We start from the raw sequence: 15112 nt of genomic DNA on the forward strand, positions 1-15112 counted from the left end.
AATAACGAGATTATCACATGAAGAACTTACCTGGCGTGCCTGGAGTTCATTTGGAAAAGGTAAGATAAAATCTGTTTTCATCCATCTACAAAACGATGTGTATAAAGTCATCAGCAGACTGTCCATCATTTTCAGCAATATTTGGTCATGCTTGTTTGTTATTTTTGTACTCAGGCCGTTAATGTTATGCTGGCACATTCATGCTAACATACGTGACGATAGTTGGCACTCATAAACATGTACTTAAAACAACCCTTAACATTCGTTTTCAAAACTGTGCAACTCACTGAGTGGCTAGTGGTGTTCGTTGATGATTAAAAACAAATATATAGGCGCAATGTATGATTTCAATCCGTGTTATTTGCTATAGTGGAACTATTTTTTCAGATACCTCACAACCGCGTATAAACTTTCGCTCGATATTTGAGTCTGAAGCGCAGTAATATCAACGAGCACTGAGTTCTCCAACAGAAATCAATGGGATTTTACAAAATGCCAAATAAAACACGACAGAAACTGTATTTCGCTACGCTATTTGTTTTTAATAATCAACGAACACCACTAACCACTCGGTGAGTTGCACAGTTTTGAACACGAACGTTGAGTGTTGTTTTATAGACATGTTTGTGAATGCTGGTAGACAGCCACTCTGAAGCGTTCAAAGGCGATTCTAAACGAGTCAAAAAGTCGAGACAGGACCCATCATCAACATTTCTGTGTCCACGACTCTAGTTCATCCATAAACCAGAAAAGAGACTCAAAGTGCTAAATACCAGAATTATCCTTTAAATAAAAACTCACTACCACATAAAAATTATTTGGCCTGTTTTTTTTCATCATGTAATTCTTCTATACATGAACAAAAACAGTGTATCAAATGTCTGTTTGCGGTAAAGTAACTTATTACTGATCTTTTTGGAAATAACCAGGCCGGTTTGGGAGCCTCTCTCCTTGTCTTTCTCTCAGACAATAACACACACACACACACACCCCATACTTTTTTTTTTCCTTCAATAAGACAATATACCTTTATTCGAATGGAATAACTAACACTGAACCCATGATTACAACAGACAGGCCCTTGGTATGGCTTAGTTGAAGTATTTCACCGACTCAGCTAAACAATTTTAATGTCAATTGGCTATTTGATTACATTTGCATTATTATGAATATGGGTCAAGTTAGTGATAGCTGTTTAACAGTAATACTGTAAAGATTGTGTGCTATAAATATGCATGTAATGCACATCAGTAAAAAAAATCTTTGTCCTTGTTCATTTTATTTTTTGTCACAGGATGTCGATGAAAGCACTCAAATGGCCATAGCGGAGACAGTATTTGGAATCTTTGTCATTCGACAAGAAGGTGCAGAGCCTGGCGATGACCCCGCGGATGTTGGTATTGTCCTGGAGGGGGTGGAAGTGATGAGTGAGTTGGGCAATGTAGCTTTTGCTGTGGTGATGTTGCTGGGGCTTGTCTACGCGCTAAACCTGAGCTACCCCCAGGAGCTCAAGTACACTTTTGAGGTTCTGCAGAAGATCATTATGGAATTGGATGCAAACAAACTATCCAACAAAGCACAAGTTCTCAAAACACTGCTTTCCCGTTAAGAAACATCGCCATAGCAAAAGCTACACCAGAAAACTTGTACCTTCTGTTTTGTTGTTTAGGAACTACAGGTGTAAGTGCAAATCTTGAAGGGTAATGTGAGTATAAAGACAGGGCCCCGTTTCCCATATCAGTGTTGAGTTCATCTGGGGTTTTTTTGTGCTCTGTTTTTATTAAAAAATGTTCTCTCTGATGCAAGGTCCAGTCTATTGGCACTTAAGGAAAGCTGTATGCTGAATTATTTTTTCAGTTTCTCATAAAAAATTACAGGGATAGTTCAGCCTATCCCTTTAAGACTAAGCTATGTTTAATTTTTAGTTTAAACATTTACAAATTTTGGGAGTTAAACTTTATTTTAAGATCTCCATTTGTCTTGTTTTTACCCTTGATGCCAACCATACTGTAGACGTTGTTGAAACTTGTTTAAAAAATGTCCCTATGTTTCAAATATTTTAATGTAAAAAATTTAAATATATATTTATGCAAAAAATGTTCTAACTTTGGTAAATATTTTTTATTAACTTCTGTGTGAGTTCACAATCACATAAAACCACAGGTGCAAGATGTACAAAGTGCAAATGTTAAGAGTAGATTAAGTGGGATGCAAGTGAGAGGGCCCATTTCCCTGTATTCTCATAACAAACTTGAGATATATTTCCTTGTGTTATCAACAAGCAATTCAACTGTGTAAAACAATGTGCATTATAATTTTGGAAATACAATTTGATTGCACCTTTTCTCATTTGTTGTGTGTTGTTTCCACCATTAGACTTTGTTAAAAAGGTTTTAATTTATTCAACTCAAAAGCTATTCTTTGAAGTAATGTAATTAAATCATGGAAAGGATTTCCATGTGATTAAATGGCTTTCTTTCAGCATTAAGCACTTTTGTTAGGCTAACTTAAATAAATTAGTTGGTCCAAAACATTGCTAATTAGTTGGGCTGACACTATTAAATTAAGCTGTGCCCAACCATAGTAAATAAGTTGAATCAAACTTAATAAATTAAGTTGACCCAACGTAAGTACATTAATTTGGAATAACATAATTGCATAATGCTGAAATAAAGCAAGTTAATCATGTGGAAATCCTTTCCATGATTTTTTTATGTTCATTCAAAGAGTAATTTTTTTGAGTGTACAAAGAGAATAAAGCCGAGAAGTCCTCTGCAGAGCAAATCTAACTAAGTTCTTTGCGTTGCCCCTTTTATACAGCTTTTTAAGGCGTGTTCTATACCTTATGTATATAATAAATTTCTCCCTAGAGTGGAAGAGAGAGGCCCCCCAGACTTGTTTTGGTATAGAACGAGACTCTTGGCAGGCCCATATGTTTCTCATTTCTGAGGGTCCACACTGTTTCACCATGCAGGCCTCTGTCTCCCACCAAGGTTTCTAGGCACTATGCCAAATCCAGCTCCATTTTTGTGTGATCAGTAAGTCATGCACTATATTCTGTCTGTCAAAATTCCTTTTCTTTAAGACCTAAGGCTGGACTGGTAACTGTTGAAAAGCAGATCAAGAATGTTAGTTAAAACACAGAATTCAAAGAACTGCTGTGAGACCAGTGAATAACCAATACTAATTACTCTAATATAATAACCAAATTTGAAGCAGTCTCTATAGTGATCATTAAGTATGCAGCACCTGTGCACTCAATGGGAAGTGATGAAAGTTCTTCTGTGTAGACCATTAGTCTGTTGAAGCTGTTTGTCTGTTGCACTGGGTCGTCAGTCTGTGGTGGCCTGATGTGATGTGTGGTCTTTGTTGTTTCTCTGCCTCCTCTCAGTCTGGCATTCCTGCCACAGTTTTGCATTTCAGGATGTTCTCTTCATCCTCAGGAAAAGTCTCAAGTGAAAGATTCACCTTTTCCTGTTTTGAGTCAGCCTTTCTCCATGCAGAAGTATGCACTCCTCTTTCTGGAGGGGGGTGGAAAGTCCATCTGCTTCTCCCTCTTCTTCTCTCTGCAGCTTTGTCTTTGCCTCTTCACCACACTGGTAGACAGACCCCAGCACATTGCTTCCTTTTTTCCAGGCACTGTTGTCGAAGCCATCTGAAACTCTAACACTCAGAGACCGCATTAATCAATTTGACCTTAGTCAAACTTGTGTCTTGAGCAATTAGCTCTTTATATAAATTTCACTTTCCAGCCAAATCTTTCAATGGTCCTATCTCATAAATCATTCATCTGGTTAAAGCAGCAGTTCCCTTATTCTATTTTAGTAAAGCAAGTTCTTCATTGCAGAAAAATAGCAAGCAGTTTTTCCTTTGCAGGAAATGCAGAAAACAGCAGTAATCTACCTTTATTATCTAGGAATATTACAATTAAACAAAATAATATTTTCTACAACAGCATGACATGCCTACGGTAAAAACCATCATAATTTTCTTTTAAATTCACATAGATGTTCAGAATAATCTAGTAATGGTGAATTAATTTCCCAACCTACATATATTTAATCACCAAAGTTACATTCTTATTGAGAAATATCTATGGCTTATGTATCAAAATTTCTATTAATTTGGTCACCCAATCTTGCTCTCATTCAACATTGCTCTCCACAAATTATCTTTCAGTTAATTCAAACCCAAATCTTTGAAACTCTGTAATGGATTAACTTCCATACTGTCTCCCAGGGATAACAAGATACAAATTTTAGACGTCTTCAAATATAATATATACATTTTTACGCACGTGCAATCTTATTTATTCATCTATTATGATAAATTATTAAATAATAAATGTATATCCTATTTTTATTGGTCTCTTGCTACAATAATCTTCAAAGTCCATATCTTATACCTATTTATAATAAAATTCATATAAGTCACTTTATTATTTAGAGCTCTGCACTCATTTATCCATGTCCTTTTAATTCCAGGGCTAATACATTCACACTGTCCTTTATTTACAGGATTCATACATTCACACTGTCCCTTGTTTACAGGTTTCATACATTCATACTGTCCCTTATTTCGGGCTCACGCTCCTCTCAAGCGAGGCAACAACTACGCTTCCTCTCTGTGAAACACAGGAGGGGCCGCAGCTGCCGCTCACAAGATGCAGAGTCTGTTACACAATCAACCCCACACATACACTTAAATAGACTACACTCTTCCTGAGTGACCTGTCAGTTCTACTCGCTCTTTTACTGAAATTTTTCTCAACACAGTAAAAAAGCAGTACGCTGCAGGATTTTTGCCTACTCCTCCAGCCCTCTGTAACTTCCTAACACCAACAGAGCATTAACCATAGGACTTAATAAATAACCTTACAAGTTTGCACTCTGTCTTCACTTGAGACCTTAACTCAAGGAAAGGCAACCCTTGCAGTGCCTACCCTTGTAGGACTTTTGCCTAACCTTGTAGGACTTTCTTACCAGCGCTTCTCTTTTAACTCTTTTAATCTACTTCTACTTAAATATGAAAATCTGAATTCACTGTTCTCCTCAAGGCCAACTCAACAGAAAATACAGATCAATGCATGCATTTAGTGCTTTTGGAATCAAAACCCATTTATTTCAACTCTTTTCCTCCAATTATTACAGTTCGATAAATTTAGAAGGATGTAAAGTGTCTCACCACAAGCAAACTCTGGAAAACAACACAACCTAACTATGTAAGCAAAACTGCTTACCTTTGGCCAAGTTGTTGTGTTGCTCGTCCAGAGTCGGCTCGCCGTGGTCCACCTCGCTGTCCTTTCGAGAATCCTGTTCGTGACGCCAATTCTGTTGTGGTTTCCCCTCTTTCCCCGTCTAAGAATCACTCTTGAGTCTTGGGTTTTGATGTCAAAAGATAGACTTTATTGCCGAGGACAATCAAGCCGAGTTGTCTATAGAGAACTAATCTTTACTCAGTTGAGGACCGTTTTATAGTGGTCTTCGCACGAAAGCATGTCACCCTAACTCACTGGGGCGGGGGTCTTAAGGTAAATACTATCATGGGAAACAGATGGTTTTCCTTAAGGCCTCTTAGTGGCCCCTAAAATAACATAGCTCTGCTGGTGGGGCCCCTAAAATAATAACCATATGGGCTTGTCTATTTTTCCATACTTATGGGCCTCTTACATCAACATAGAATGTGCTAGGCCCAGCAACACATAAGTAGGATTATAATTATAATAGTAAATTAATTTGGACACAATTCCTCTATATTTTAGTTAATAAAATCTTCCTCAGGCTTGGGACGTCTTCTGAGCTGCAGAGAAGCGCAAAACCTTCCACAGCAGGTCCTAACAGGCCCGTGGGGGAGACCTGGGCATCTGCATTCTTGATCTCCGTCAGTGTGAGCTATAGCCAGCGCTCAAGCACGACCAAACTGGCCATGGACCTGTTTGGTCGCCTGGGCTGTGGCCTTAGTAGCGCACAGCGCCAGGTCAGTTGCGGTTCACAACTCCGTCATTGTGGCGGAGTCCAGGGAACACTTGTCCGTTCCAGCGAGGAGTTTGGCCTGGAATACTTGTAGGACCACCATGGAGTGTAGCGCTGAGGCAGCCTGTCCAGCCGACGCATAGGCACGCATAGAGGGACACAGGTCTGGGCGCGCAAAGAGGACCGGAGAATCCTCTCTTTGTGGAGAATGTGAGGCACGTGGGGGCTGGGCTGACGTGAGCTCACTCAACTTGCAGCGCTTTGATCCTCTGCCCCACTGTTTCTTCTTCACAGGCTCCTGTGAGGAAGGAAACGGGAGGGCACGAGGGGCAGAGTCACGTTCTGAAAAGCACGCTTTTGAGGTGAGACTCATATTATTAAAAAAAGGCTTCAGTCAAGGAGAAAAAAGGACTTTTTCCCATAGCGTCTAGCGACGCAGTACGAGTTTAGTATCAAGAGGGAACTACAAATTTTTAAAACTCTTGGTAGTGAAACTTAACCAACAAAACCAACAAGGAAAGGATTGTCCTTTAAGCAATTAGTTAAATCAATAGCAATGCATGGTGCATGTTTTAAATCACCCTTTAAAACATAAGATAAAAACTCTATATTACTCCATTGTGTCATCATATATCAGTAATGATTGCACTGTTGCAGTCAATGCTCCCTAAACAATTAATACAGCCACCTGAACACGTCATAATTATTGAATTTTTCTTAATTTTATACAAATAAATTCATAAAACATGTATATTGTTCTTGAAACTATGCACATGCAAGGATCTTGCTTTTAAAATATTAACACAGAAAACTAATGTAAAGCCATATTCTGAATGCCATTATCAGCATGCATCATATTATCTTCTAGGTTAGTAATAAACACAGTACAGGAAATTCAGACAGCGTAACAGTGTTACATCTTTGACATGATATATGAGTAACTTCTTTTGATTCTAGTAAAATTAATATATGTTTGAAACAGGCTGCCATTATGTTAAAAATATGTTGAAATTATTTGTTAAACATTTTCAGTCAGGATCAACTGGCTAATGATTTATAATACACAGAATACTGTTACTGGTTACAAACAAACAGACACCTGTGTAGGTTTTACTACCAGCACAGGAACAGAATAAAAACTGATCCAACCAAGTTTCACAAGTCTTTTGGACTAGTTACAAGCTAAAGCACCAGGGCGGACTAGACAATGTATAAAACACACACACACACACACACACACACACACACACACACACACACACACGTCTGTTTTGTGACTTGTGGGGACTTTCCATAGACTTCTATAGTTTTTATACTGACAAAACGATATTGTCTATCCCCTTACCCTAAACCTACCCTAACCTAACCCAACCCTAACCCTAAACCTACCCCTCACAGGAAACATGTTTGCATCGTTACACTTTTAGATGAACATCATTTACTATTTTTAATAATTTTTTAACATTGTGGGGACCGCAGGCCGGTCCCCACAATGTCAAAAATGTCAGGTTTTAAAAAGAAGTACACACACACACACACACACACGCGCACACACACACAGACACAGCAAAAGAAAATATCTACACCACACACAGTGAACATGCAGTGCAAATCGAAAGATATCCACCAAAGGGACCAGACCCGAGATCCAAGCACCCCTGAGTGTTTCGCTAAAATAACAAAAGAGAATAGAATTAGCTGGGTTCCACACAATTGAAATGTGCAGAAAACTGACTGTTAACAGACGATGCAGCCCACTTAAAAACACCAGGTCAATTACAAACACTGAATCTAAACAATATAAACATAATGACAATATAACAATATAAGGATCACAATTATTTCACAAAAAAACAAAAAAACAAAAAAAAAAAAAAAAAAAATACATATAAACAAAAACAACTAAGAAGAGAAAGACAGCAGTGGCAACTAAACAGCAAGTCCTAAAAAAACGAAGACAAAATAAACAACTACATTTCCCATAAATACTGCCATCCACCAACTAAATTACTCAAACACATAAAATCCTACCGATGCTTTTAAGTGAAACGACATCATGTCACGTATCCTTATTGTCATCGTGTGTTTTTGTTGTGATTTCACCATGTGCTCCCTGGACTCAGCCCTCTCGTCACCCTAGTCACGCCCTCCTTGTTTCTTCCTGAGTGTTTCATTGTCTTCACCTGTGTATGTTCTGATTAGTTTGTGTATTTAAGTTCCACCTTGTGTTTAGTTCCCTGTCGGTCTTTATTGTTGCATATTGTTGATTAGTGTGTTTCTACGTGTGTGGATATCGCTCTGTGTTCCTGTCTGTTCCTCGTGAAAGTAATTAAAATTAGATTTGTTCCGTACGTTGTATCCTGTCTTCCATCCTGCAGCAACAACGTGACAGAAAGACCGACCCTATAAAGAGAAGATGAGTTGGGCTGAGGACGCTTTGTGGAGACTGCGGCAGGGCGGTCGTGAGTTGGAACGGTATGTGGAGGAATTCATCGAGCTCTCCCACCAGGTAGGCTGGCACGAAACTTCTCTTGGCGCTGTGTTTGTTTTGGGGCTGGATGATGAGACAATACGCTGCGAGCTTCCCACTTGTAGTTTCCCCTTGATCGAGCTAATCAATCTGATTCTCTATTTAAACGGATCTGATTTTGAAGTAGAAGAAGTTCAGAGTCCGATTAGGTCTCATCCTCCAGTCTCCTCCCAGACACAGCGCAACGCGCCCGCCTGCCCTAAGCCGAGAACCTCCACATACCGTATCAACGGCTCGAACCGTCAGCCCAGTCCCAAATCCCCAGTCATCCTCCAGAGCTCCACCGCTGTCCTCAGCCCGATGCGGCCGGCCTCATCCCCGCGCTCTAATCCGCCGGCCACCGCCCAGAGCCCTGTCCCTCGGGCCGCCACGCCAGCGCCTGCTCGCAAGATGGCCGCCACGCCAGCGCCTGCTCGCAAGATGGCCGCCCGCCAGCGCCGGCTCGCAAGATGGCCGCCACGCCAGCGCCTGCTCGCAAGATGGCCGCCACGCCAGCGCCTGCTCGCAAGATGGCCGCCACGCCAGCGCCTGCTCGCAAGATGGCCGCCACGCCAGCGCCTGCTCGCAAGATGGCCGCCACGCCAGCGCCTGCTCGCAAGATGGCCGCCACACCAGAATCTGCACGTAAGATGTCCAGCCCTCCTGAGCCTCCGCTGGTTCCGTCCAGCCTTCCTGAGCCTACGCTGGTTCCGTCCAGCCTTCCTGAGCCTCCGCTAGTTCCGTCCAGCCTTCCTGAGCCTCCGCTGGTTCCGTCCAGCCTTCCTGAGCCTCCGCTGGTTCCGTCCAGCCTTCCTGAGCCTCCGCTGGTTCCGTCCAGCCTTCCTGATCCTCCGCTGGTTCCGCCCAGCCTTCTTAACCCTCCGCTGGTTCCGCCCAGCCTTCCTGAGTCAAGTCAAGTTGTAGCTGTTTTCCCCGAGTCAAGTCAAGTTGCAGCTACTGAATCAAGTCAAATTGCAGCTGCGTTTCCCGAGGCAAGTCAAGTTCCTGAGTCACGTCAAGTTGCAGCTGCAGCTACTGAGCCAAGTCAAGCCACGGCTGTGGTTCCTGAGTCAAGTCACGTCACGGCTGAGTCAAGTCACGTCACGGCTGAGTCAAGTCACGTCACGGCTACATCTCCTGAGTCAAATCAAGTTCCTGGTGCTTCTCATAAGCCAAGACAATGCCCAGCTCGCCCTCCAGAGCCGGAGCTCTGCCCAGCTCGCCCTCCAGAGCCGGAGCTCTGCCCAGCTCGCCCTCCAGAGCCGGAGCTCTGCCCAGCTCGCCCTCCAGAGCCGGAGCTCTGCCCAGCTCGCCCTCCAGAGCCGGAGCTCTGCTCAGCTCGCCCTCCTGAGCCGGCTCCTCCTTCAGCGCGCCCTCCTGAGCCGGCTCCTCCTTCAGCGCGCCCTCCTGAGCCGGCTCCTCCTTCAGCGCGCCCTCCTGAGCCGGCTCCTCCTTCAGCGCGCCCTCCTGAGCCGGCTCCTCCTTCAGCGCGCCCTCCTGAGCCGGCTCCTCCTTCAGCGCGCCCTCCTGAGCCGGCTCCTCCTTCAGCACGCCCTCCTGAGCCGGCTCCTCCTTCAGCGCGCCCTCCTGAGCCGGCTCCTCCTTCAGCGCGCCCTCCTGAGCCAGCACCTCATCCAGCGCTCCCTACGGCTGGCAGTACTGTAAATTCCCCCAAGAAAATTTTGGGGGGGGGCTACCCGCCATGGCCACCTGAACTGTTTACCCGGCCATGGCCTCCTGAGCCCCCAGACCCGCCATGGCCACCTGAACTGTTTACCCGGCCATGGCCTCCTGAGCCCCCAGACCCGCCATGGCCACCTGAACTGTTTACCCGGCCATGGCCTCCTGAGCCCCCAGACCCGCCATGGCCACCTGAACTGTTTACCCGGCCATGGCCTCCTGAGCCCCCGGATCTGCCATGGCCACCTGAACTGTCTGTCCGGCCATGGCCTCCTGAACTCCCTGATCCACCATGGCCTCCTGAACTCCCTGATCCGCCCTGGAGGTACGCCCCTAAGTACCCGGTGTCTGTCCAGCACGGACCTCCAGGGCGCCCACCCCCCCACCCCAGTGTATGTGTTACGGCGCGAGTCGCGCCTTGTGAGAGGGGGGGGTAATGTCACGTATCCTTATTGTCATCGTGTGTTTTTGTTGTGATTTCACCATGTGCTCCCTGGACTCAGCCCTCTCGTCACCCTAGTCACGCCCTCCTTGTTTCTTCCTGAGTGTTTCATTGTCTTCACCTGTGTATGTTCTGATTAGTTTGTGTATTTAAGTTCCACCTTGTGTTTAGTTCCCTGTCGGTCTTTATTGTTGCATATTGTTGATTAGTGTGTTTCTACGTGTGTGGATATCGCTCTGTGTTCCTGTCTGTTCCTCGTGAAAGTAATTAAAATTAGATTTGTTCCGTACGTTGTATCCTGTCTTCCATCCTGCAGCAACAACGTGACACATCACAGCACCGTTTTCAATGGTCACTAACCCTGCGTCCACCAGCCCCACAATGGACAGAAAGGTCTAATAAGCCTAAAAATAGAACCTTAAAATTATTAAAAACAAATCCGAAACTACAACCCAAAAAAATGAAAAGAAATCAACTCGACCTACCTAGTATTTAATACCCTGCACCTTAGAGTTGTGACGTTCGCGAACGAACCGATTCTTTTGAACGGCTCATAAACATGAACGACATACCTGTCAAGTTTTGGATTTGAAAATAAGGGAAATTTTCCGGCGCCCGCCGCGAGCAGTCCCACCACCCCAACCAAACTCCAGTATCCCTTACATTTTAAGACAGGTGACAAGAAAGCTAAAATCACCAGGAATGATTCCTTCCCCCATGTGCGATGCTAAAGTCGCAGTTACAAATTTTACAGAACGCGTGACTGTCCCCCACCCTGCTCTTCTTCAGAAATATAAATTCGTTGTCCCATTGATCGCGGTATTTACATGAGGGTTTTGGTTTTTTGGCAGGAGTGCCTTCCTTCTCTGTCCTGGCGTCCATCATCTGTCTGTTTTTTCTTCTTTTTTCCCGCGTCGTCACTCATCAACTCATCATATGACCTCACACACTAACCTCGCGACAACTGCCACCTACAGTACCTGTAGTAGGCTACTGCAGGTGGCAGATATCGCAAGGCTAGTGACAGAGCTCAGACGTTTTTTTTTTTTTTTTAATAACGCAGGTTAAAATACGGGAGATTTACGGAAAATACTAATACGGGAGTACGGCGGGTAAATTACGGGACTTTCCCGGCCAAAACGGGATACTTGACAGGTATGATGAACGATGGGCAGAGGTGGATATTCCAGGGGTCAGAAAGTAAAAGTCCTGCCATATATTTGTTCCACCCATGAACTGATGAAATGATTTCACCAGAGGTGGAACCAAGTCCTTCTGTTCAAGTCACAAGCGAGTCTCAAGTCAAATCCCAAGTCCTCAAAGAGTTGGTAAGAGAAGGTAATTGATAATTAAGTGACTAATTAAATGATGATTGTGCATTAGTGATGAACACCTGCTGTTACTGAGAATTACAGAGGATCAGATGTTGATGTTTTATTGGTTAAAATGATGCTACCATCATGGAGATCAGTGTTTGCTTTAGTTGGGCTCTTGACCCTTTTAGTAATTCAAAGTAAATTGTTTCTAAGCAATTGCAATATTGTATCACAACAAGTGTTTGCACATTATTATTATGGTAGCAGAGACTAATCATGTTAGATCTTTCTATGCCACAACTTATGTAGTGTTGTAAAATAGTGAGATCAAGACTGTATGTGATCTGATAGTTATCATGCAGTGACCTGATTCATGTTCTACTTAACTGTTTTACTTCCAGCATACTTTAACAAATGTCATCTGAAAAACAAAACAAAACACAATATTCATTTATTTACTCAATGAATTCACTGCTTCCATTCTTCATTAATTCATTCCTTCCCTCCCTCAGTCTTTCTCTCTCACCCACTCATTCGTTTACTACAATTTCTGACTGAGGAACATGGCATTGACCTTCAGGCCTTGTTCATCGACACAGTATGACAAAAATGTTTCCATGTCACATTGAGACTGAAATACAAACAAAAAGGCATCCTTTGCCTCAGGGAATTCACTCCCCTGGGCCTTCCTGAGCACATTTTGTTGATCTTCACTGTTCATCTGTGGAAAAGTAGGCTCTGTCACCTCACCATGGAATAAGTCTCTGTGATCGTTTCCCCAGTACCAAGCTTTATGAAGGTCTCTTACAATGGTTGGCTGTTGCACCTGGTGAAGAGTGTTATACTGGTGAACAATATTATATAATATAAATAATGGCACAAACTAATTAAACTATTTATCCAGCTTGCATTGCAACTGCTTGATATATGACCACTAAAATCATTTACTTTATCAGTGTCCTCTTCAACCACAACTCTTCTGCTGGTTGACTGTCTGGTGGTGGATTTTGACACTCTAAGAATAGGCTCAAGGGTTCCCTGAAGGAGCTGGGATGCGTCTTCTGTCCAATGAGCAAATCTCTGTCCATGCCTTAGTAAAATATGTAAATGTATACACGCTTTGTGACCTTGGATCACAAAACCAGTCATAAGGGTCAATTTTTCAAAATTGAGATTTATAAATGAATAAATAAGCTTTCCACTGATGTATGGTTTGTTAGGATATGACAATATTTGGTCGAGATACAACTATTTGAATATCTGGAATCTGAAGGTACAAAAAAATATTGAGAAAATCACCTTTAAAGTTGTCCAAATAAAGTTTTTAACAATGTATATTACCAGTCAAAAATTAAGTTTTGATATATTTACAGTAGGGATTTTACAAAAATCTTAATGGAACATGATCTTTACTTAATTTCCTTTTGATTCCAATTGATTTTTGCCATAAAAGAAAATTCTATAATTTTGACCCATACAATGTTTTGTTAGCTATTACTACAAATATACCCCAGCGACTTAAGACTGGTTTTGTGGTCCAGGGTCACATTTGTATAACACCTTTCTAGTATCATCTTGCCAACAGCGACTTAATACAGGTGAGATATTGAAATTTTATCTGTAGAGTCTGTCATACCCTTCTAGGCAAAACCTCTCCATCAACTGAATGCACCACCACTGGCGAATCAATGGCACATCTTCCTAAAAGAGTGCAAAACACACACACAAAATTACACATAACAGTAGTTTTATGGTATACTTGTGTGAAAATCTCTCTTACCTCTGTGAATGTTAATGGGCAGGATGTACAGGTACTGAGAGCTTACTGTGAAATACAAATAACACTGTAAGACTTTGATTTTATTTTTTAACAGCTTTGACAAATCAAATATTCTTACCATCAGCATGTAGATGCCATAGGAATTCCCTGCACACTGTTGAGGAAAACAATGGAAAAGGTGCATCCACAGTTAGTTTTGAAAACAATAACAATAATAAACCATAATTAACCACGCATGAACCATAGTAACTATATTATACTACATATACACTAACTATAGTTTAACCATATTTTTATTTAGTATAAAAAAACATGGTTACTACACTTACACTTTTACTACAATAAAACCATGCTTACTTTTCATAATGGATTACTGTCACTCTATATTAATATCAAAATACAGGAGCTGAACACGCACAATAACGTAGCTTGATATTTTAAACATTTGTAATTAATTAAGTACATGGCCCAGGCTGTACCAGACAGTCAGTTATCTTTTTTATTATAAAATGTCTCGTACTTATACTTACTTTTGATGATAAAATTCGGAGACACCCGTCTCACTGTCACGAATCTGGTCGGTGTCCCGCTGTCCGCTTACCGCCAGATGTCACTCTCACCCTATCGTCACACTCTGACTGTTGTACTACACCCCGGACTACATCTCCCGTCATGCATCATGCTGATCGCATCTGCGCATGTGACCAATCAGCAGCACCATAAAAGCCCCGGTCTTTCCCCATGCTAACCACGGATTGTTTATAGTGTTTCTCCCTTTGACTAGTGTTTCATAGTTCCTTGTGTTTTGATTCTCTCGCCTGGCTCCTCGTTCTCGACTGTTCGCCACCTGCCTTCTGATTATCGCTCGTTTATGGACTATTCTCTCTCGTCTCGCCTCTTACACTCCCGTTTACTGTTGTCTGACCCTGCCTGCTCGACTATGTATTTGTCTCGTAATGTCAATAAAGGCTCGCAAATGGATCCGCTCGCCTCTCGTCTGTTTCTCCCTGTGACAGAACAATCCGTCAACAAGGATCCAGCAGCTCAGGACACTGCAGTCCAGATCATGCTCCTCAAGCAAGGTGAGCGATCAGTGGAGGAATACGTTTTGGACTTTATTACGTTAGCACGTCAGACTGCTATGAACGATCTGTGTCTGATGGTATTTTTTCGTGGTGGGCTTTCTGAACCTTTCGGCTCCTCAATGCCATTGCATCAGCCCCATTGGACTCTAAGACAGTACCTTGACATTGCACTACATATCAGCGGTTCTTCACTTACTGTGGATGTTGCGGAGAAGCAACGCGATATCGCGGCAGCGCCGGCCGCGCAACCCGCCCGTGTAATGGCGGCCGCGCCGGTGCACGCTCATAAGATGGCGGCCGCGCCGGAGCGCGTTCATACAACAGCAGC

At 42.7% G+C, this 15112-nt stretch overlaps 1 protein-coding gene across 1 annotated transcript; it reads right to left on the minus strand.

The window, feature by feature from the left end:
* Positions 1-12322: 12322 nt before the first annotated feature.
* On the minus strand, positions 12323-13862 carry LOC127170230 (structural maintenance of chromosomes protein 5-like). The gene is made up of 4 exons (XM_051118070.1): positions 13818-13862; positions 13556-13620; positions 12868-13009; positions 12323-12745 (listed from the first exon to the last, which is right to left on the minus strand). The coding sequence occupies exons 1-4, from the start codon at positions 13824-13826 to the stop codon at positions 12461-12463; spliced, it is 501 nt and encodes a 166-aa protein (XP_050974027.1). The 5' UTR covers positions 13827-13862; the 3' UTR covers positions 12323-12460.
* Positions 13863-15112: the final 1250 nt, after the last annotated feature.

This window comes from Labeo rohita, chromosome 8 (genome assembly GCF_022985175.1).
Source record: "Labeo rohita strain BAU-BD-2019 chromosome 8, IGBB_LRoh.1.0, whole genome shotgun sequence".
In the NCBI taxonomy this organism is placed as follows: domain Eukaryota; kingdom Metazoa; phylum Chordata; class Actinopteri; order Cypriniformes; family Cyprinidae; genus Labeo; species Labeo rohita.

What these genes read in the sequence shown, in the direction of transcription:
- LOC127170230 (XM_051118070.1), bottom strand. An exon ending in GAGAGGTTTTGCCTAGAAGG is followed by an intron (nt 13,010 to 13,555) that starts GTATGACAGACT and finishes TATTTTACTAAG; the next exon opens with GCATGGACAGAGATTTGCTC. An exon ending in TTGAAGAGGACACTGATAAA is followed by an intron (nt 12,746 to 12,867) that starts GTAAATGATTTT and finishes ACTCTTCACCAG; the next exon opens with GTGCAACAGCCAACCATTGT.